Here is a 24,830-nt window from a genome sequence, read left to right as displayed (position 1 = left end):
CAATGCGCATCCAACGCCCTGACCACAGCCAGTTTCACACTGCCACGCAGCTCTTCCTCACTGGGAGGGTGGTGCTTCCCAAGGGTGCTGGCAGACCCACCCACGCCAGATAGCCTGTAATAACTTGCTCAATGCAGCGTGGGGGCCTTCTCCCACCTTGGCTCCACAAGAGGCTCTTGGATTGGTGCCTCTCCCGAGCAAGGAGGTTTGGGAAGTGCAGTTTTGTACCTGGAGGACTCTGGGGGTCCACATCCTCCTGGAGATTCCCTGCTGCTACCCCCACTCCTCTGCTGCCTGTCAGACACAGCCCCATGTGCTCCTCGTATTTTCCAAATCCAAATGTTCCATGTTCCTGATGTTCTGGTCCTAGTATTCTCCTCCTATTACCCCTGAGTTGAAGCAAACATCCTTTCCACAGCCTAATTACCTCTGTGCAAGTGATTCCTAAGTTTTTATCTTTATAAAAACTTTCAAGGTCTCCACCATGGCATTTTCAATTGTGGACCACCTCCACCTGACAGTCTTACTGCCACCTCCCAAACTGAGAAAATACCCTAGACTCAACCCTCAACTTCTCCACCAAGAGTTCTATACTCTAGCCTCACAGACTGACGTCTCCCCTCGAATCTTTGCTTTATTACATCCAATGGGTATGAATTCTCTCTCTGTTTCAGCCTTCTAAATTTTACCCATCCTTACCCATGCTTACTCAGATAATAGAACCTTAAAGCTAAAAGAGGGCTTCGACTTAGATGCAACTAGTTCAGTGGTTTTTGAACAATTTTTGAAGTTGAAGTTTAGAAGTCTGAATTTAGAAGTTTACTTTTCTGCAAGCAAAACAGCTGTCCAACCCCAGTACATCATAGATAAAAGATAATAAGCATTTCTGCTTTGACAAAGAGTAGCCTGGAGCCCTTTTTTCTATCCAGCTTCTACCCTTGAACAATAACCACTAGTAATAATTTCACCCTTGTAATAATGAGAAACTGAGCCAAGGGAAATTAACTAACTTGTAACTGTCACGAAAGCCAGTGTCAGGTTTCACGCCATCTCCTGACCCTTCTATGAGATGACAGCCTTCTAGCAATGCCCTCTCCCTCATCCTGCATGCAGCCTCTCTTGCCACCCTCATCTAGATAGGTCTTCCCTCCTGTAAGCGAAAACAGTGTGCACACTGAGTAGACAGCACATAGAGACACGCTCAGTGACTACGGGCACCTGCTGAGTAAATCAGGGCACTTAGCAGAGTCTGTCTGTAGAACAGCTGGGTCTGTCTGTTTTATCCTACTCTGAACACTGTGCCTCTCTTGAGGGAGCGGAGTGTCAGACACTGGCTCTCACATCAGTGTCTCACTGTTGGCCCCGACTAGGCAGGCAGACTCTCGGAGGTGAGCCTGCGCCACTCACTGCGCTCTGCCTTCCTTTTTAAGCGCTAGTCCAGAGCACAACACATACAAACATGAAGAGCCAAGAGAAGGTGAAAGATCTTGTACTGATATTTTCAAAGGCAAAGTTACTATAAAAAAAATAATAGAAATAAAGGCTGCATATTAGCTGTGGGAGGGAACAGTTCAGAAAAGAGACTAAAAATATATAACAAGAAAATAAGAGTTTGGAGAAATAAGCAAAACATTTCATCTGATTGACAGAAATGGAACTTATTAATAGTACATTTATGTTGCTCCATATAGAACTGCCCATTTTTGACCCCTTAAAACTATCAAAAATGGCAATTTCACATGGTTCAACCTAGTATTAGTGTCTAGTTCATGAAAGACATTCATGCCTTTCCAGAATGACTTCAACGCTCATCAACTAAACTCTGCCATACTTTTAGAATAGACAATGCTCCCCCCCAAAAAAACAAACAAAAAAACCCCTACATCAGCCTCCTAAGAGATTTTAAGTCCACATGGGGTGGCATGAAGCTTATAGATCTAATAAAGATTAGCCCTGGCTGGTGTGGCTCAATGGTTGAGCACCAGCCTGTGAACCAAAGGGTCACTGGTTCGATTCCCAGTCAGAGCACATGGCTGGGTTGTAGGCCAGGTCCTCAGCAGGGGGTGCATGAGAGGCAACAACATATTGATGTTTCTCTCCCTCTTTCTCCTTCCCTTCCTCTCTAAAAATAAATAAAATCCTTAAAACATTAAATTAAATTAAAAAAATGAAGATCCACAATAAGAGGGATAAAGCCTGAGAACCAATAATATTTAATTAATTTACCTGTGACTGAAACTAAGGACTATGTTGAAGAGGCAAAGTATGGAATACACTTACAGTTTCACTAAAGATACACATCCTAACTTAAGAGTAAATAAACTGTTCCTTTTCATCTAAGCATCATATCAACAAATACAAAGCTAAACAATCTTATTGATCTTACTTCCCTGCTAATCTAAGTTATAAAGGATTAAATCACATTTGGATGGATCTTAAGGACACTTGAAAATGAGTACTCTTATTTGAAACATTTATGATACTCCTATTAAGCAGAATAACTCATTATCAAATTATTCCCTAACATGTCTAACATTATTCTTCATCTACATGTGGAGTTTGACATGAGAAATGATGTTTTAGTCACTGCTTTTTACTATCACACTGACATGGCGATTGCAAATATTAGGCACTCAAATGTCTGTTGAATTAACCAACAAATGAGTAAAAATTATTATTTGTATTCTCATATTATAACTTAATTAAAAAAAAAAACTTAAGATACCAGGACACAATGTTGAATATACTTGGTTGTACGAATAGCTTTAACACAACTTAAAAGAATGAATTTCCTTTTAAACTACAAAAAGGGTAATGGCCTTCCAATGTTTGTTAAAATGAATACAAAATGGCTACATAATAAGATAATTATTCTTTCAAAAAATAAAACCTTAAAACCCTCATGCTTCAATGTGATTTGACATGAATGTTTACAAATTTTTGGCAATCTCTAGACACTGCTGTTGCAAGATTTTGAGTTTGTAAGCTAAAAATCACTAATACTCTTTAAAAATTTTACTAGTCAGAACACACTGAAGAAAGAAAAGATTTTTAATGTGGCAGTGGACTGCCCAGCTCACACACTGAATCGCTCTATGCAGGGGGGCTTCGCAATCCAGGAGCCGTAGCCGTGCTGCTGTAAGTAGGACTTCAGCAGAGTTTTGGCTTCTTGATAGGATCCAGACATACACTACAGAAAGAAAAAAATGGGATTATAGAACATAGGCAGCATTTGGCTAATGAAAAGTACGTAGCCCTAATCTTGTCTTTTTAGTTTGACATTTTAAAAATTAAAATATGTTTGAATTCCTATTTTTTCTCAGTATTATTTTTGAAACTAAAAATTTTCCTTCCTGACACTCCTGAAAGAAAATTTCAACATTTTTGATTAATAGAGTAATCATACTCACTACATAAAATGTGAAAAACAGATAAAACATAAAGAAAATAAAAATCACCTCTAATCCCCGAACTATAGATAACCACCATTCACATCTTGGTTTATTTCCTATGTCAGCCTGGCCTCGTTGTGGCTGCCCTGCATCTGCAGAGCTGCGGCACAAGCCAAGGCCTTCCGCAGGCTCTGTGCGTGGGCACCTCACACGGGTGAAGCTTCCACCGCCTCCCCCGGTTCACTCTCCACTGGCTTCTCCCGCATCCCCCTTCGCACAGGGGCATTTTCTTAGGCAGCCAGGAGGACTGTGTGATATGTGGAGGACTGACCTCAGCCCGTCTGTGGCTGTTGAACTGCAAAATCTACCCAAGTCCCTGGCTGACTCACCATTTGCCCCAGAAAGGACTGCACTTTTGCTTTTCCTGTTGGTATCCTACCCCTTTGGGCACTTTCAGCTGATAAAGCCCCAAATCAAGACTGCCCTCTAGCAGCAAATGCCCTACTTTTGGTGGCATTCTCCCTCTGGTAAAACTACAGTTCTTGCATTCGAACTAGCGGAGAGGAAGAAGAGGGACAGGAACGGCCCCAGCAAAGGCGACACAAGCTCCTGTTTTGATCTTGAGTTCCAATAGTTTTTCAACAATATGCACTTTTCAGTGTGTTTTCTGCCTTTAGTTAATTTCCAAAGTCATGAAAAGGTTTTTGACTATTTTGTCTAGTTTCAGACTTATTTTTATAGGGATGATTTACAATCTCTTTATGCTGCAAAACCAGAAAATGTCCAGATGAACGGTTTGTTTATAAATGTGTGTGTGTGTACATATGCACCCGCACTGACACAACCCCTTCACCACAGACTGGGGCTACAGTCTGAGCACTAAGGGACTGGTGAGACTAAGAGGCGCTCACATAACGCTACGTCATTACTGAGACTGGATTATCAGAAACAATTTAGTACCTCAATAGCACGGATGTTGTATTAGGAGAATATGGCTCATGTCATTGTGTTGAATGAAAAAAATAGATTTAAAAAGATCATTATCCAGGATGAACTGATTATTTCAAAATTATGTGTACCCCCAAATTTACATGCATGACAAGAAACTGAAGTAACATGTTCACATCACAAGATTAAGATATTTGACTAGTAGATGGGATTATAAGTAATACTTATCCTCTATACTTTAAAAAAATTGCCAAATTATCCACTTAAAAATGCATTATACTAAAAAAATAGTAAATATTTTTAAAGAAAGAAAAAAGGTTATCTGCATCACCTACTTACCTGGGCCAAAATTACATGCTGAAATTAAAGCTGTTTCACAACTTGGATACAGAAAAATTAACTTCTTTCAATACCTTAACGTATTATTTTAGAACAGCGAACTCCTATAGTTACACAGCTAACACTGCAAACAGAAGAAACGTTACTCCCATTTGTTGCTCTGGCGTCACAGCAGGTCCTGAGCAACGCTGTCAAAGCATACATCATATGAAGGACATACCACGGCTGCTTCAAGTGACAACACTTATTTACAAACCCAGTTTCTAGCAAGTTTATTTAAAAATTAAATTTACCATTACATGGCAATATCCTATATTCAGGACCCATTCAAATAATGTGTGCTACACATCATCATGAAATCACTACACTATTTTTGTCTTAAAGTACATTCCTACGATCACTGCATTCCTTTCAGGACTTACCTTAGCTGCATGATAGGTACTAGCTTCAAGTACATCCTCTTTCTTCGCTTCCCCGGCAAGCAGGTTAAACCGACTTAACATTGCGGCCTTGCACAGCCGACTGGCCATGGACACACCACTTTTAAACGGGGAGCTGAGACAGACAGGAATGGAGCAGTCACTAATCGTCACTCAATGGCCTATGCAGGCAATTGTAGGGATTAAAATCTACCCCAAATCAACAGATATTTACCTCAAATATGTATAGTATATGTAGTGAAATTTTTACATAACAATATTTGGAATATTTAATTACTTTCTGAAGTTTTTTTTTTAATTTTATTTATTTTTTATTGTTGTTGGAGTACAGGTGTCTCCATCTTCACCTCTGCCCCACCCATCCCTACCTCCCACCTTCAATCCTACCCACCTCTGGTTTTGTCCATATGTCCTTTATATATGTTCCTTGATGATCCCACCCTTCTCCACGTTTCAATGAAATTACAGTTTAAGTTATTATAGTGGTGCATTAGAAATTCAAGTAGACAGTCGTTTTACTACTTTATTGACCAAACTGGGGGCACGGAAACATTTTCTGGGATGACAGAAATGCCCTGCATTTTGACTGGGCTGATGGTTGCACAGGTATGTACCTACGTCAGAATTCACAAAACTACCCAGTGCATTTCACTGTGTGTAAATTCTAACTCCCTGCTAAAGTAAAATACACACATCAACCTCCTGTTCCTACTACACATATGGGTGCAAGTATGTACACGTACATATATATATTTTCCTGTTTTTATAAAAGTGGGTCCACATATCATGAACTTTTTGGCTATTGTAACTCCTTCCCTTCGTATCTTCTCATTACTCACTCTTGTGTTAGATTACAAAAATGGCCAAATCCTTCATTTCTCTGTCTCCATACTCTTTACAGTATCATCTTTCAGATTCACCCATCAAAAAGCTTTCCCCTCCCCCTGAACTTGGGCTACCTTTGGGACTGGTTGTGGCAGACAGACTAGACCATATGCCCACTGGGAGCTGGGATCTCAGGAGGAGCTGTGTTCTCATTCTCTCAGTTCTCCTTCCTCTACCACTTGAGCCAGCTGGGACAAGTCTACTAGGCTGTGAGAATGCAGCCACCAGGCCCAGCTGTCCTGCTGAGATCTGCGAAGTGGACCTTCAGTTAACCTAGAGCTGACCCTAGACGCATGGGAGAACCCAACCAAATCAGCTCAGTGGACCAAAGGACTTGTCAGCAGTAATGAATGATCATTGTTTTAAGCCACTTAAGTGCTGAGGTAGTTTATGTGCAACAGTAGTTAGTGTACACTCCTCTGTATGAAAGCTGCTGACCTCTATATATTAATTTTCCACCGACTTTCATTCTTAAAGTTTTTCAGGCTATTCTCTGGGGCTTTCTGGGTGTAAAATGGTACATATGCAAAGAGTGGTAATTTTACCTACTTCTTTCCAATATTTTCTACCTCATTTCTTTCTCTTGTCCAAATGTATTAAATAAAATGTTAAATAACAACAATGACAGTAAATAATGTTTGTCTAGATGTTAGTGAAAATACCTGAGATTTCTTCATCAATCATGATGATGCTTCTGGACTAACAAAGATACATTTTATCCTTAACAAAAACATCTATTCCCATTTTATTATCTTTATCTAGAATAGTTGTAGAGCTGTATTATAGGCCTTCTTAGAATTTAGAGATATGGTGTTTTTCTCTAGATCAATTAATCTGACAAATTACATTAATAAGAGTTTCTAACCTGGCATTATTTTTATTATGTTACTACCCACACATTCCAAGAAAGAAACCCAATTGATATTGCTGTATGAAATACATTATTTTAATGTACTGCTTGATTCTGCCTAATATTTTATTTAGCAATTTTGCCTGGATATAAAAGTGAGCTTGCTCTGAAATTTTGGTGGAGAGCAGCAATCTTCTATTATATTTAAGAATCACTGATACATGTTTAATAAAAGCATGTCAATGTTTTCCTTCTTTTCAGATAATATCAGAAATTTTTGCTACTTAAAGGTTTACAAAATTCCCCTGAACCACCTCAGAATGGTGCTTTCTCTGAGGAAGAGTTAGGGTACTTTCTTGATAACTTTCTCATGAAAATAATCTATTTAGATTTTTTTCTTCTTTTGTACCAGTTTTAGAAATATTTTTTTCCTAGAAACTTATGCATTTCAAACCAGATTTTCAAATATATTTGCATGGCTGAGCAAAGAAGTTTCTTATGATTCTTCTAATTTTCTCTGTTTCTGAGTAATTACTCCCTAATTTATTATTTTATAATAGATTAGCTAGCAATATTTTTTCACAAAATCAGTTTATGGTTACTTCTTTTTTGTTCTCTACCTCTTAACATTTCTAGTTCATTAATTTCTTCATTCTGCTCATTTCCATTAATTGTTGACATAAGCATTTAAAGCACTGGCTTTTCCATCAGCTTTGCTGTAGCTGCACACCCTACAAGTTTTGATATATAATGCTTTTAATATCCTTGTTTCCTACATATTCTGTAGTTGCAGTTTGTATTTCCTCTTTGAGCCAAAAGTTAGAGAACTGTTTAAGGGTCATAAAATGACACTTGAAGAAACACAGGCTCTGGAAACTGATTTTGAAAGCTCGCTCCACCACTTTTAAAGTTTCAGTACGTTATATAACTTCTCCAGGCCTGTCTTCTCTTCAGAAATTTTTTTTTAAATTAGTATGATGCCTACAACATAGTCACATTCAATTAATGATATCTATTACTGTTATTGTTCAGAATTCAAATAATCACATCCAAAAAAGTTAGAATAAAAACTTGTGTTCAAATGTATTCTTCTGTGTAATGTCATTTTTAAAGAAATTAACTATGCTGACCTTTCAGTGATCTTCCCACTTAAGCCATCCACAATCTCCAAAGAAACATCTCCTTGTGCCCAGTTCAGACTCAAGAATCTACAGTCCACATCAGGCTGAAGCAGAAATGCAGATGGCACTAGGCTGATGTGAGGCCGGTTGACCAGGTAAAACATGGGGAGCTTTGCCGTGAGTGCGTCGTCCACACGGTGCTTGATGGCGATTTCTAAGCCTCTTGTGTCACTGCAGTTCTCATCCCCTGGAGGGCAAAACCAACACACACTATCGATATCAGAGACGCCCTCCAAAAACCACAGAGGAGTCTCACGTCCACTTCCTTATCCTTTATCCTGCAGCCTGCCCCTCGCCTCCTGCTCTCAGGCAGCTACTTCTGTATTCCCGACCAGAACCTGAGCAAAGCAATGACAGTCAGAGTCTCCATTCAAAAAAGAACTTCCCACGGAAAAGAATGAATTAGCATCGCAGTGAATAAAAAGCAAAGAGCCAGAGCTGACCGGAAGGAAACTGGTACTTTTTACAGGGTTTGCCAGAGGTAACTAGCTCCTTCTGTCTGGATTTCTCAGAATTCAGCATGAAATCAGCAGCACATATGTAGCAGTTAAATATGGCTGAGAAAAAGTTAGTGAAAGTATGTTACTTTTACATATCCAAGGGCCACAAATTACAACTGTTCCAATACCATAACATTCTAGTTTCACAACACAAAGTTTTTTTAAAATGACCATTTCTGATTAAAATTGCAGGCAATGCCAAAAGCTTAGTTTTCAGTTAAAATAATCGTTGAAGAAGAAAGCTCAAGAAGATAGTGTGATTAGCAGAATATAAGGGCTGCACCAAACTTAGCATAGAGGTTAGGAAGCAGTCATTCCGATTCAAAAATCAGTCATTCTACAGCAGGTCTCTTTTTGCCTTACAGGGCTGGAGGTTTTCACAACAGGAGAATCTTTAGGTGCCACCAGACATACTTCACAAAGAAAGCTCTGTGTCCACATGATTGGAGGAGTTGACTTGGCCACTGGACTCACACTCATGACTACCTGGGAACTACAAGTGATGTAAAAAGAACCTGAGTCACTTCTGACACCTTTTTCCTAAGCACTCCTTTGAATGTTTCAAATAAAGAGATACTGATAGATGAAGGATATACTAGTCAAGGATATACTTGGGCACAGAAAGAAGTTGGGAAGACATTGTGGCATAGTCATTATTTCTACAATGAATAGAAGAAATGAATTAAAAAGAAAACGTTTCATATTTTTTATACACTGTCCTACAGACTAACTGTCCCCACAAAATTCACAGGCTTTCCCTGGCTGGTGTGGCTCAATGGATTGAGTGACAGTCTATGAACCAAAGGGTGGCCAGTTCAATTCCCAGTCAGGGCACATGCCTGGGTTATGGGCCAGGTCCCCAGTATGGGGGCATGAGAGACAACCACACAATTGGTGTTTCTCTCCCTCTCTTTTTCTCTCCCTTCTCCTCTTTAAAAAAAAAAAAAAAATGTTACCCAGGTGAGGATCTAAAGCTTGCACATGGTGTAATTGTTATCAAAATTTAACAGATTATTGGGAACTGCCCTGCCTGGTTTCAGAAGCTGTAACCACCCCCATTGCTAAGGTGGTGTGAGAGACCTTGAGAGCCTAAACCACTAAGGAGACAAAGCTTATCTCCCTGGCAGGGGCGCTGCTTCTGCCCCCTTTACTTCACCCTTCTTGGCCCCGAGCCTGACCAGTTAGCCAATGACGAGTAAGATTCCTCAAGGGAGGGACAACCTAAGACAGGCGTGGTCATGAAGAGGCCCTCAGGGAAGGACTTGGGGGGCTATATAAAAAGGGGGTGATGGATCCTCGCCTCTCTGCTTTGACATAGCCTGAGTCCTCATTCTGTCTGCAAGAAGTCTCCTAATCTCTTGGCTGCCTTACTTGTCTGCCTGACTTAAGCCTGAAACAGTGACAGAGGGTGGTACAGTCCTTTCCAACACAGTCCTGTGTTGGAAAGGGCAGATTCCCCAGGGCGATTGGGCCTAAGAAAGAATACATAAAACCCTGTGTGATCTGCTTTGCTAAGAATGTCCTCAGTTTTCTGATAAGGGTCCAAGCAGGAAATGAGTTTGTTTCCCAAAGTTTTATAGCCCTTAGCTAACTGACCCTGACTCAGAATAAGCCCTCAGAGTTCTTTGTATGTTATTTATTGTTTGATCCTTACTGCCTGACAATAATTGATGAGCTTTACCTGTATTCCTGTGCAAACTGAACCCAATAAAAGCCCACTGAGGAAAAGGCTCTCCTTTGAGAGATTGGCCACCTTTCCTCCCCAAGCAGATCATGTCTTGGTAGACTTATTCTCATCCGTGGCAGCCAGGGGGGCCCTGCAGGTGGAGCCCCCCCCCAACAGATAGCAAAAGTGAACCACATAACGGTAGTGCTTAAATTGACCCACAAGAGTACCTAAAGCTTTGAAACAACTAGGACTTTACGAAAACTACAGAAATGAGCTCCAAAATTGTTTGTCACTGAAATGCCTGCCAAACCACGGAAATATACATACAAAATTCTGTAATATCCCCCGCCAAAGAAAGAGGTAATTTACCTTATTGATTTTGTGTTCTCTTTACCTCCTACTCAGGGGAATGAGATCATAACCAAATGTATGAAAAAGGCTTAGGGGTAGGAAAGAATCAAAACAGGCATTTAGTATCATTCATATTTCAGGGATAACTAAATGTAAGCTATTAGATTTGAGAAGTTCAAGGAAACATCTTCCAAAAGAAAGTAAAAATTGAACATTGTGTAAATTAAAGTATAAGTTCAAGACAGAGCATACCTAATTGGCAAACCAAAGTATTAAGTGTTGGCATCTTCCAAGATGACGAAAGCTACATTATACTAAGCATGCAATAATCATGGAAGAGTGGATCTGTTTTCTTCCCTTAAACACAGTGTCACATATGGACAACCTGAGTTCACACTGATGAACACTGTATTCCCTTGTAGAAGTGCCAGGAAGTACTGGGCGCACTCACCGACAAGCACGCCGCTGATATAGACTGGCTGTATAAAGTGACTCAGCAGTGCCCCCTGGACACCAAGCACTTCCCATTTCATCAGTTTGTCACTTGCGGACATACTGCTTACTCTATTGGCAACATCTGCAGGACAGTAGACAGTCAGATAAATTTTGCCTTCAACAGCCACGTGGAGACTCAGTTCTTCATTGGCTTCAAATGCAGATATTGAATGTGGATTAAGACGCCTGGAAGAAGAAAAGAAAGTTTTTTCCTTTAACAAACGAAGTTGACAAGGGAAAAGCCACATGTACGTAGGAACTGTTCTCAAACATGTGTAACTGGCCTGCGCACATTAAATTCAGTAGCAGAGGCAGATGCAAACCCAAACAGAGGTAGGAATGGAGTGGCTTGGTTCCAAACATTCTTTGTGTGCCTTAAAATCAAATGAAAACCTAACTTTTTGTCCTTACCACAGGTTCTCAGTTAAGAAAATTTTTGTATGAAAATTTTTAAAAACTACAAAATGAGGTATTAAAAAACAAAAACTGACAGTCTTTATTCAAGATTCTTCTCCAACACAATGTTAAAACAATAAAATCTAAAATTATTTTTCTTGAAGTTTCTCTCCAGAAACACCCACTGCCCTAGCTTTCAAAAGCGTGAGAATAATTTTTAACAAAACATTAACCATGGTTTTGTGTAGATGGTCGGACTTGAAGTGAATTTTACTTTCTTTTTTGTGCTTCTCTGCATTGTTTAATTTTCAGGCGAACTAAGGCTACCCATTCATTAAGATAATGAAGTGTTGGCCATACACTCACCAGAAAAACAAAATTAATTCCTTAACTCCTGTATTACTGTGTGAATGGTGCATAAATCCACAGTTTTCTGAAGTTTGAATTCTTAAAACTGGATATTTTCAATAGCACAGAAAAGTAAGTGCGGAAGTGCATCAACATTTAAGTAGCAGCAATAGATCGGACTGAGTGGAGGGGAGGGAGACAGAATGTGTAGCCTCTTGCAGTCTACAAATTACACCTCACAGCTGGAGGGAAATGTGTAAGAGATGATGTGACCTGTTGTCCTGTGGAAGGGACCCAGAACACCTGACACAGCCACCCCAGCTGCTTTCAGAAACAACTCCTGTGGTACTTACAGCTGTGACTTGATCTGGGCTGAACCTTTAGGCAACTGGTTCATGTAGAGGTAAATGTTGATGTTCTGTTTGACAGTGAGTAAATTTGAAGCTGGCTCAGTACAAAATATTGATTTTTCCATCATAGCAGGATTTTTGCTGTAGAAGAGTAGAAGTTGTCTATAAAAGTACCTAAAATAAATGAATGATAATGTTACCAAGCCAGAGCTTAAAATTAGTATCTTAATGAGCATCATATCCCTATGTGTCCTGAGCAACATCCCTGTACGTCAGAATGCTCATTAACGAGAACTCCTAAAATAATCTCAGAGCCAGTCCCTCGTGAAGGCCTCAGCTGGAGCCCAGCCGGCCCCGGGACCCACTGTAAAGCACCCTTCACTCCTCGACTGACACCCCATTCCCGTCTCACACGCAGAAGACCCGTTTTCTTCCTGACCCCTCCCTCCTGTTGCAGATTTTGGAGACCAAAACCCAAGAGCACAGAAACGATAAAGTGAAGACCACAGCTGTATAAAGAAGTGAAGGTTTCCTGAAAGATAATACTAATCAAATCAGGAACACTATTCTGCTTATTTAAAAAGTGGTTTTAACCCTATTATCAGAAATATGTACATAATACAAAAGTAAGTACCAGTATGTAACAGTGCCAAATGCTTGGAAAGAAACAAATCTGAAAGAGGTATCTTTAAAGAGATCAAATAATTCAACAGCACCAGGGGGAATAGGAGGACAATGATGTGCATTATCTCAATGGACTCCCTCAAACTTTCAAGATACGTACCTAAGTTTTTCAGGTAAAGTAATATACCTAGATTTGTTTAAAAATACTACCGCTAACAAAACACCACCTACAAAAAGTGAGGATGCATAGGTTAAATAAAAACAGACACACGCTGACAACTAGATGTACTGACAACTTGCATTGGTATCAGAATGCTGAAATTATTACCCCATGTGAAAACGTCCACTAAAAGGCTTTATAAACAGTCCGTTCAGTGGGGTAGTAACACTTATTTCCCACCTCTCCTATTTTCACACTAAGGGACTTCCAAATAGTAACATTCCTGGCCTCTCTCTCCTGCGTGTTATTGATCTGCTTGTAAGGAGCAGAGGGACTGATGAGTTCAGCAAAAGAAACTAGCTGTGCTCACCTCACCCCCTTTCTCTCTCTTTGAGATCTGTCAGCCTACAGGTGACCTTACCTACACTCTGTTATATGGTAAACTTGCACAGACCTCCTGAATGGAAACCCATCCGATTCCTGTGCTGCTCTGGATAAGTATGGCTAATTCAGAGGTGAAATACTACCAAGCTTACGTGGTCTACATTTAAAGCTATGCTCTCCAATTACTTTCATTGGTAATAAAGATGGTATTTTTATCTTGAAAAAAAAAAGGCTGTATGTCTCTCAAACCTGGATTCTTAAGGTCTTGTTATTAAAGCTATGAAAATCCACAGATTAGACACTGCAGTCCCTGCGAGAAGGCTTCCAAAAGTGACCTGGAAATAATCAGCTCAGATGGCTTGGATAAAAGACTGTCACATCCCTGGCTCGGAGAGCAGTAAAATCCATTTGTAAATAAAAGGCGAACACACGCAGTTCTTCCAGGCTGGGAGCATGAACTCTGGATGGCACGAGCTGTGTTTACTACCTTACCTGAGGAGAGACCTTCTCGCTGTGACAACAGCGTGCGTGTCGTGCAGCACTCTTCCGTCCGGCTTAATGCACTGGCTGTAGTTGTACTCGCCCGTGCCGACAGCCACAACTTCATGCCGCCCGGCTGGAGGGAGCAGTGACAGCAGCAGGTTACTCTACCTCCCTCCGCCCTAGGTCCAACCGCCACACCTCTAGCTGACCCCTTCACAGTCAGTAAAATATACAGTCCAAAATCACAGGAAAATTAATTGTACAATTTCAAATAAGAGTCTGAGAGTCTTCAACAGCTCAATTAAAACAGCGTGTTTTATATTACACTGTTTTATCTAAATTTTTACCACAAGCACTAGAACCACCAGATATCCTTCTCCAGCAAGATTGACTTTGCTTGCTAGGACTTCACTTGCTATTCTACTTCTGTTAAGCAAATTATACAGAGGGCTTTTATTTTTTCTTAATGCGCTCAAACTTCCCACACCGAATTCTCATTTCTTTCTTCGCTCTACTAAAACTGCTTTTTTTGAGGAAACAAGCACCTCATGCTCTTCCCAGTCTTGCTCCATTTCCTTTTGCTGCATCTTGAGATTTCCTTGACACTACACTCCAAAGAGACACCACTCTCCTTTCCTTTCACACTCCACCGATGGGGTCTTCCCTTAGCCAGGGCCCTACTTCGTTGCTCTTTTTCCTTTCGATATTCTCCTCTGATTATCTTGCTTATCCTTTTACTTTGGTGTTGATGATTTCAGAAAATCTCTCCTCTTAGTCTTTCAAATGAAGTTCAATTTCACATTTGCAACTACCTAAGGGACTTTCATTAATTCAACAAAAATTGTTGAGGTCCTAACAAGTACCAGGCATGGAAGCGGACACTGGGAGTAAAAGGCTGAGCCAGACCCCCTCATGAAGCTTCTAACAGAAGACAGACTGAATAATCCACAAACTGTGATAAAGGCCTTGAGGGAAACAAACATGGGCCTAATGTGAAGACTGATGAAGGAAATGCTATCTCACGCAGACCGCACGCAGAGTCCTTCCCTCTGACACCAGAATGGAAGTCCCAGGAGGTGGGGTCAGCAGCACAGGGGGGAGGGAGTGGCATTTCAGTCACTAGAAATAGCTGGTGCAGACCCAGGCCTGAGAGAAACCAGTGTAGCTGCTTTGGGAGAGGGCCGTGAAGGGCAGGGCATCAGATGAGGTTAGAGAAAGAGGCGTCATAAGCCATACGAAGGAGTCTGTGGATGTCACCCAAGAGCTATGGCACAGCCATTGAAGGCAAAGGAGCAAACAGCATATTAGGTCACATTCTGTGTGTGGAGGATGTGGTACGCAGGGTCCAAGAAGCTGATGAGGGGCCTGGTATAGCAGTCTAGGTAAGAAACAATGTCTTCAGTCTCAAATGATGGAGGTTAAATGGCAAAGAATGATCAGGTCTGAGATGGGGTTTGGGGATATAATCAAAAGGAATTAGAGATAAATTAATGGGTGTTGGGGAAAGGGATCAAGAATGGATGACTTAGATTTTTAGTCTGGCTGAGCAACTGGGTGAATTCCAGGTTCCGAGATGGAGGATATTAGAGGAGGGGCAGGAGTAGATGGAGAAAAAGAAAGTTCCATGATCTCTAGTATAGCTGCTCCATCCAGGAAGGGGTGGGGATGGTGGTAAAAGAGAAAGTTCTAGGATGGTGATGTTAAGCGCTGACTTATAAAGGGCAATAGTGTGGTCAAGAACTCAGCTTCCTTCTCAGCTCTGTGACTCCACCTGCAATGTGGCATGCAGGCACTGACGTCCGACCATGCAGAAAAAGAAGGGTAGCCAAAAGAAGGCATCTTCAAGATGTGAGCGGGACAGAATCAGAATTTGAGGGGAGGGATTAATCATTCGGAGGAGACCCTTCCTCCACTCCAACAGTAGAGAAGATGGACACAAGAGCAGGAAAGGACATAGATTTGGTGGCAGCAGACAGAAGCAAGCTTGGATTTGATAGCTTCTTACAGACCAATTAAAAATGATGAGGCAAGGCCACCAGGTGACAACGAGGATGGAAGCAGGGTTGCAGGGTATTTGGGAACAAAGGAAAAGTACGAAATAGTCATTACAGGGCATGCGTGACCCATCCTGCCACAGACAGGCGGGCTGGGCAGTGAAAACACCCACAGGAGGTTTCTAAGCACACATTTTAAGTATGTACTGATCGTGTGAGTTATCCCAGGAACATGTACTTGATTTTCTCAGGCTTTCGTCCTGTTTCTAACTTCTTCTCTCCCATGCTCTCCCCACACAACTTCACATCAGCTTCCCTGTGTATATGAAAACACCATTCTCCCATCTAAACTTCACATGCTTTTTAAAACATTTTTCTCTTCCTGTTCATGTCTGTCAACTCTCACATGGTACTCCATTAGCTGTGATTCCCTAATTCAGATCCAATCCTTATAATATTTGTAGCAAACTGCTTGTTGCCCCTTATTGCTTAAACATCAACTATCTTAATCATCACAGATGTAGTTTATTAAGCTTTTACTAAACGCCAAGTACTAGGCTAAATACTTTATTTACATTATCGTATCCAATCCTAACAACTCCATGAAGTAGAAGTTGTTAAAATTTCTATTTTTAAGAAATGAGAAGAAAATTGAAGCAGAGAGAGGTTAAGCATATAACTTGCCCAATGAAGCAGCAGAGCTGAGTCTGACGTTAATGTTCCCAAACAACTACAGCATATTATCAATCCCTGCTCAAAAATCTTTCACAGATTATCATCAACCTCATTAAATCCAATTTTTGACTAGCTTTTAATCCCCTCCACAAGCTGGTGACGTCTCACCAAACTAACTATTTTGTCTTACTCCATATATAGACTCTTCTGCACGCACCACCAAGTTCTCTCACTGTCCCATGAATGGGTCTCTCCCTGCTGTTCTCCTCCCTCATCTGTGTCTGCCTATCTCTGTCTCTCTCCAAGAACATCTTCCTTCCCTGTATTTATCCAACCTTACTAACACTTAAAGAGCCAGCTTAAGTCTCACCCGTCCCAAACAACTTAACTCTATCCATTCCTTCCTATGGATTCTTATGCATTTGTGGATTACAGAAAACAACTTTTAACTTTTATTCACCTTAGACTTAAGAAGGAGACCAAATCTCAAACTGTTTTATGTCATCTTGAATACCTTATTCAGAGATTAATATAAAGTTCAAAGACTTTTTGAAGTGGTCAAGAACACTAAAGAGTAAAAAATAAAATGTAGTTGGAATCACATATAATACCCACACAAAAAACCAGAGGGTTCATGATTTTTCATATATTGATAATTTCTTATTTGAAAATGAAGAAAATCTGTTAAATTTTTACAGAGCTCTTCTCAACATTTGTTATAATGGGGATTAGATTTCAGTTACTGTTTAAAATGTTAGGCATTTTACCATTCTGCAGTTCTCTACTGGTTCCTGCTAAGTATACTTCACCTTTGAGAATCTTTGTGTTGACCCATACCTGTCAGAAAAGGCCACTTCAATAAAGCACTATCATCAACAGGAGCAAAGACAACTAACCGAAACACTACTATAGTACAGTTCAGACCATTAAGATATCTAATAGTTTTTTTACACACCAACACATCCCAAATATCTGGACTTACCTCTTTCAGTTACAAAAGCAGCCAATGAATTGCTACATTTCAGATATTCCGAATGACTAGAAATTAGTTGATTAAATGTTTCTTTAACAATATGAGAAATCTTTGCATACTGCTTGTGTCTCCCTTCTAGAAAACAAAACAATCAAATGCAATATGAATTTGAACATTGTGCTTTCTCCTATAGGCCTCCATTATTCATATTATAGTTTCACAACTGAATGAGTTAATAATTTATAAAGATATGTAAGAAAGTTTATATTTATGTCATGATTGCAATTTTAAAGCATTTAAGTGTAGTTTTCTTGGTCTTGAGTGACAAGTAACTACCATTAAAAAATGAGTAAGTTCATTGACATGAATTTCCAAACAATCAAGCACCAGAAAGCCATTGGTTTTTATTAATGAAAAGTCCATCAATGACAAGGGACAAAATTCTCAAAAAAGCAATTACATGAAACTGATGAACATCTCCTTCTAGAAAAAAACAGCATTTCTTCAATCTCTCCTCTCCATTCCGTATTTCTTTAATTTTTAGCAAAAAATGAATGGAAATTCTCCTCTTTGCAGAAATATGACAGGTTTGAATGATAAACTATTAATGTTTACATTCATACTTGTGCATGTTTTAATTATATGTTGTTATTGGGTTGGCCAAAAAGTCTGTTACAATTTTTACATAAAATGAAAAGACATTGTTCACTTTCACCAATAACTTTATTGATCTAAATGTTCTGACTATGGCGGCTATCTTCCACCATTGGCTTCTAGTGGGTAGAGGCCAGGGTGCTGCTAAACATCTTCCAGTGCATGAGACAGCCACACAGCAAAGAATCATTTGGCCAGAATGTCACTAGTACCAAGAAACTTTGCAAACCACTTTTGACATGTTCGATCAGTCACAGCACCTTCTCCATACACTGCACAAATCCTTTTTTGTGTTTCAGTTGCATTTTTGCCTTTTTTAAAATAATAAAGCAAAATACATTGAAAATGTATATTTTCTTCCATCTTCAATATTAAAATGGCTGCACAAAAATTCACCAATTTTGCTAAGTTTTTTATAAATGCACGCTGCTATGATAGCTTAACAATACAATCTAACAAAACTGTTTCCAGTGAAGTTAAAGATAACCATCATAGGGAAAAAACGTAATTGGACTTTTTGGCTAACCTGACACAGTTTTTAATGGGATTACTCTTCTAAAACAGAGAACACTACAAAGGACTTTCCTACCATAGTGCACTTTTGAAACATATGCTGGCTCAGGTGAAGCAACAGGTTCTGCAGGGATGGGAGGAGGACCTGTGAATAAAACCAACAGAGAAGCAAACATAAAACTTCACTGTTCCAAGAGCAAGTAGCTCACTACTCTGTAATAAAATGGCAATCCAAGAAGGATTAGTTTGTACACTTCTGCAAACTCTAGAGCATCAAATACCCATTAACTAAGTCTCGAGGGATGTCCTTCCTATTTGAAATCAATTACACAAACACATTTCTCGGTTCCCTAATCTTATGCTACTGTAAAGCCTGCTTTGTAACAGATACGACGTTCTAAGACATTGTTAAAATGAAATCCTGTTTTAAATGCTTAAGAGCAATTTCCTATTTATAGTAATACTAAGTAAAACATTTAAAACTAATAGTCTATTAAAAATTTAATAAGCAAAAATGATCATTTTTAGTGCTACTTTACTAGTGTTTTCTAGAGGAATACTACATTCAAAGTTTTCAAAACTTTTAGTCCCATCCTTTGCAATGGCTTTGCAATTTGGTTCCAAAGTTAGGAAATCCAGGAAAAACAAGAAAACATGACACTAAATCAAGAGGTAAACCAACATGTAACCTAACATGAAATGAATATATGCTTATTATGCTAGCACTTATAACACGTTAACATGTTCCTCAAATTGACGTTTACTAGGAACTCCTATCATTTGATTGTGTATTAGTCACATGCTCTGCTGAAGGGCTTTGCATGTCGGCCACAGGAGGTAGGTGCTACTATTGGCCTCACTTTTCAAATGACAAAAACTTAGGCTTAGAGGGCAAGTAATTTGTCTTTGCAGCATCAATGGTCCAACCTGAGCAATCCAATTCTGCAGTTTACACTCTTAGCATATTTGCTGTGCTACTTTAGGCTGTTATTTTCTCAAGTAATCCCAGCATTACTCAATTGAACACAGGCAAATGTCACAAAAATTGCATTAAAAATTCTAAGTATTAAAAGCACAGTGTTAAGTGCAAAATAAGAATCCAATAAATTACAGAGAAAAGCAAGTTTCAGGGCTGGAACCCACTGACAATCTGACAAGTTATCAGACAGTTTAGCAACATGTTTTTCTTTTTTTGGGATTGAAATATATAAGAACAATTTTAACTATTAAATACATCAGCCTCCGAACAGCACTCGTAAGGAAATTCTCCAAATCCTCCCACTTCTACCTTGTAGTTGCCAAGTAACTCTTCCATTAACATAGTATCTTTCAGGTGATTCCTTCTAAGAAAATGATAACATTTTACAAATACTTTATAATCAAGAGTATTTACCTGATGTTTCTAAATGTCTTGGTTCAGGTTCATCCAGCTGTAGCAGCTCATCAAGAGCTAATTTTGCTGCATTGGACCTAGACTCCTTTTTATTTTGTCCCAGTCCAGTCTTGTACTGAATACCATCCACCACGGCACAAAAAGCAAAATATGGTCCCAAAACGTTTCCTTGAAAAAGAACTCAGAGTAAATGCTGCAGGACTTCACAGCAGAAATCTGCAAAACGTATTAGTCATACAGGACAGCATCGAAGAACAAAACTGTGGGAAACTGGCTATCTCGGCCTGTCTGGGTTTTTGTGGGGCCAATACAGGTTCGAAGGAAAGCCGGTGGATCCCAGAACCAGTTCTGAGGAGTCCTTCGAGCAGCTGGCTGTGTCACACTGGGCAGTAGGGCCTGCTTCACAGGCCGGCTGTGCAGGGAGTGATGGCAGCTGGCACAATGCCCGGCAATGGTAAGAATCCAAAAGTATCTGCCAAATGACCAGGGACAGGCAAAAGGTGGAGCCTCTGGCAACACCTCCCTTCTCGCCAACTTCAGTATCAATAAAATCGCCTCTCTCCCTCCGAGTGCCCTGATACTCTTAAAAGCTCCAGGACGGAGAAGATGCCTTTGAAGAAATCCTGTGCCCCTCTCAGGGAATAAGCAACTCAACCCACCACAGTCAGAGGGCAGGAGAAAGGGATTCACAAGGAAAACCAAACAAACAAAATAAAGAATTAAACTGAATGTGCAGTCATCCAAAATTCCTACAAGGACTGTCTTTGCACCATTACTTTGACCAGTTTTCACATTTGCCTGATAAAAAGTGAAATGGAATCATTTCCTAAATTTACAGGCCAAAGAGTTTCCCAGTTCCAGTTTTAGGTGCTGGTGTTCGGACTTCAGGAGGCCTTTCGGAAACGTCGGTCTCTGCTCTGGTTATGGATGGCTAAATACTGTGTCTCCCCACAGAGCCTCCTCCTCCTCATCTCGTCTTCTTGAACAGTGCGTTCACTGCCCGTGGTTTGTAAAGAAGTATATCAGGCTACAAGCAACTACCGACTGCACCCGGGAAAGCTGCTTCCCCCCATCACCTACGACCTGTTTCCCAAGTTTCTTCCTCCAGGACCACCTGAGTTCCAACCCAGATTTACTGCACTTGAAAATACTGTGTGTGCTTAACAAGAGGCCTAGACGGTTCCTACATGGGAGACTCCGCTCCGTGAATCTGTTAACGAGGACTGTCAGAGCCCTGACACACCCCAGGCTCTGGAGTTCCAGTGTGGATGGACCTGAATCACCTGTGGAGTGCGTGAAAACTACTCTGGCCTCACCACCAAACCCACTGAATCAGGGGGATCAATTGGTACTATGCACATACAGTAAACTCCACTCACAATTGGTGGGTTGTGTTTTAAACAGTTTTTGCTCAGCTTGATGAAGATGTACCCCAATCAATTTTTTTTCTTCCTGTGAGCTATAGTTTACCTTTCCCAAGGGCAGTCTGAGAAGAATGCAGGAAAGCCAGGTGGTTACACAGAAATTAAGCCCCCAGTATGATCACACGAAGTAATTCAGCCAACAGTGACGGACCTAGGAAAGCTCCCTTCTGCCCAGACAGGAACACACACACACATGCACACAGTTTTGAAGACTGTTGGTGCCTCTTAGGAGCACTTCTCCTCTTATCCCTCCACTCTCCTAAAGTGCTTCCCGGTCACAGGGCACAGGTGACGAAATCAGAAGTGGCTTTCTGCCTGTGGCTGGTCTGCACACCGGTGGCCTTCCACGGGCACGGTGTGGTGACAGAGGCTGCTGGGCGCGGTGGTTTAGAGACAACTGAGAGGAAACAGTCACAGACAAGTTTGCAGATGACTATCAGTCATGTGCTTTTTGGACCTGTGATCTCTGAGTTTCAGAAGCCAAATTTGACCATAATTTTTGTTAGGCATCAACCTCACAGAATCCTGTTCATGACATAATCATAGTCCAAGTATTTAACATCCCTAAGAAGCATCTTTATTCTACAAGCATTTACAACTGAGAATAACGCACGAGGCTGATGAGATTTCAGTTCAACAAGCCATACACAGAAAAACCAAATCCTATGATTATAAATATTTTGTATATGAGTTATTTACAGAGACTCAAAAGGCTAAAGAAACATTAATATAAATTTTCTGAAGTATACCAGTAAAATACTAGTAGTTATCTAGCCCTAACATTATGTGAAAACAGAAAATAATCAAGTTCGGCACCACTTATATGTTCTTTTAACAGGAAAAGGTTCCCCCTTCCTGTAATAAGCAGACATGGCTTTCACTTGCCTGTTGTTACTGTTTCCTTAAGGTCAAGCTGAACCCGCTGCATCTGTGCAAACTGGTGCAAGGCCGACACGGGGTTAATCTCTCCACGTTTGTATTTCATTATAAACTCCTTAGGTATTTTTTTTGGAGGAAGAACAGGGTTTGAAATAGATGACAGCCCTTTGGAAAGCAATGGTTCTGGAAAATTACCTAAAAACAAATGTCACACTTGTCAATTTGGTAAATTAAAAAAAAACAATAAAACGAGCAAAAGCACTAATCCCTCCTCTGAAGTGGAAGACCATCCCTGACACACTTAGTTATGTGTGTTTTTCATTGCACACAAGTTTCTGCGAAACGACCCTGGCACAAACGACCAGTGCAACCTGTCGCTTTGTATACACTGTATACATTGTGTACACTGTCGGAGTCCTGAGGCTAATTTGCAGAGGAGGACTGTCGCCGCCCCGTCACCAGTGACGAAGAACCACGGGATTTCAGGGATGCCGAGGTCTGCAGAGGCTCTCCAAGCCCTTCAGGCACACGGTGCCACTGACGCCTACGATGGAGCAAAACACAGACCCAGGGCTGGGCCCAAGTCTCCGGTTTCCCATCGACGACTTCATGTCGTCTTCCACACTGACTTTGCTCAAACTGTTAGAGGGTGTCTGCCCCTGCGGCACATGGCACGCTCGACCCAGTGACCGGGGGAACACGGACCTGCGGATCCAGGCCCCTCCCGCAAGGGGCCACAGCCTCACCTGGCTCTGGCAAGACATACCTGAACTGGGTGGAGAGTCGAGCAGTAAAAGCTAACTGAGCAGGCCGAGCTCCAGGTGGGGCCCAGCCACAGGTGTCGGGGTGGCCAACAAGTCCGTCAAGTTTATTCCGTAAAATCATCTCATTTTCCACCAACAACGTTATCGATTTGGATATTTGGAGCATGTCGGCTACCTCCCGCTATGGGCTTCCAGGGGCCAGAGGCCGGGGGTGCTGCTAAACATCTTCCAACATATAAGACAGCCCCAGGCAAAGGGCTTTTTGGCCAGGATGGCACCAGTACCAAGATACCTCGGAACCCACTTGTGACACGCTCCAGCAGTCACAGCGGTCCCAGCCCCCTCTCCACACACTGCGCACGTCTTTTCTTGCGCTTCAGCTGCGTCTTCACCTTTTTTGAAATAATAAAGCCTAAGCAAACAATGTGCATATTTCCCTTCATCTTCAATATTAAAATAGCTACACAAAAATTCACCAATTCTGGTAAGTTTTTAAAAAACTGCGCACCGATAAGACAGATGTCACTACACAATGTAATTATACAGTGTATACAGTGTCACTCTACAATGTAACAAGGCGGCTTCCGGTGAAGTTAAAGACCGCTCAGCGCCACCAGACCCGTTCGTGGCGGACACTGAACGGAAGGAACCGCAGGGCCAGCCCGACCCCGCCCACAGGCCCCGGAAACCTCCACCCCGGAAGGACGCCGTACCCGTCACCGGGGTGACCTTGGACGCCAGGCGGGCCAGGCCGTCACAGTCCAAGGAGGTTGCGGCGGGCGGCGTCACCGTCGGGGCTGGCGGCTGGGCCGGCAAGTTCTTCTTCAGCATCTGAGCAAAGCTGGGGACCCGGTCGCTCTGGAACCAGCCATTGTTGGCCGACATTTTCCCACCTGCGAAAGGCAAGAAAGGTGGCACCAAGCGGCACACGCGCCGGCCCAGCTCTAACTGACGTCGTGGCGGCCTCCGGGACTAGTTTCCGGGGCCACAGCAGCCAGATCGGCTACTCCCGCCCCAGGCACAGCTCCCGGGGGAGAGCTGGGGGCCCTCAGGGCTCCGGGAAAGAACGAGAAGCAAACCACAGCCGCAGGGGACGCGCCACGGCCTGCCGTTGTGGGAGACCGCCCCCGCTCCCGCCAACTCCCACCCACCGAAAACGTCCGTCCTGCCCTGCCGGCCTGGCTGTGCGGGCAGGAAGCTGAGGCTGGGCCACAGCCCGTGGGCTCGCTAGCCGACGCTTGTCTCCCCCTCCTCGCCTCAACCTCTCACTTCTGGAGCCGCTGTGTGGGAGAGCCACGCGGCCAGCGTGGGCAGCGCTCAAGAGCAGTCTCGCGATGGTTGGCCCGGACTGACAACGCCCGCTCCTGCCCTCGCCCAATCAGCAACGTCTCTGAGCTCTCGGCCCGCCCCTACACGTGGCCTGCGCCTACCGAGCGTGAGGAGCCGCCGCTTGCATTGGGAAAAGTCACGTGCTTTGGGACCACGAGGTGCAGGCCAGCGGCTCCTAGCGTGGGCGTCTGGGCGGGCGCTGCGGCTCTCTGCGCTGGGGAGTCCCGCACTGCGGCGCGGGCCGGCGGGCCGCTCGCTCCGCCCTCGGATGCCCCAGCAGCCCTCACAGAGCCCTGCGTGGGGCTCCTTGTCCTTGGCGTCCTTGGCGCCCTTGCCTTCGAGGAAACGCTTGGCTATCCCCAGTTCCACGCGGACAAGGCCCTGTGCCCGAGGCTTCCATGGAGCCTCACGTCGACAGAAAACACCTGAGACTTCCG

At 42.1% G+C, this 24,830-nt stretch overlaps 1 protein-coding gene across 2 annotated transcripts; it reads right to left on the bottom strand.

Annotated features, from left to right (window-relative positions):
* Positions 1–3,030: 3,030 nt before the first annotated feature.
* On the bottom strand, positions 3,031–23,949 carry ADAD1 (adenosine deaminase domain containing 1). Of its 2 annotated transcripts, none has more exons than XM_024569197.2 (11): positions 23,778–23,949; positions 22,307–22,495; positions 19,998–20,165; positions 18,681–18,749; positions 17,447–17,572; positions 13,805–13,928; positions 12,148–12,318; positions 11,007–11,236; positions 7,985–8,222; positions 5,102–5,234; positions 3,031–3,190 (listed from the first exon to the last, which is right to left on the bottom strand). In XM_024569197.2, the coding sequence occupies exons 1-11, from the start codon at positions 23,947–23,949 to the stop codon at positions 3,077–3,079; spliced, it is 1,734 nt and encodes a 577-aa protein (XP_024424965.1). In that variant the 3' UTR covers positions 3,031–3,076. The 2 variants fall into 2 exon arrangements, with proteins under 2 accessions (XP_024424965.1, XP_024424966.1); XM_024569198.2 differs by having other exon boundaries at positions 3,077–3,190; positions 12,148–12,285.
* Positions 23,950–24,830: the final 881 nt, after the last annotated feature.

Source organism: Desmodus rotundus, chromosome 9, assembly GCF_022682495.2.
Source record: "Desmodus rotundus isolate HL8 chromosome 9, HLdesRot8A.1, whole genome shotgun sequence".
Taxonomy (NCBI): Eukaryota; Metazoa; Chordata; class Mammalia; order Chiroptera; family Phyllostomidae; genus Desmodus; species Desmodus rotundus.
The sequence above is the reverse complement of the archived record's forward strand: the minus strand, read 5'-3'. Positions and strand labels throughout refer to the sequence as shown.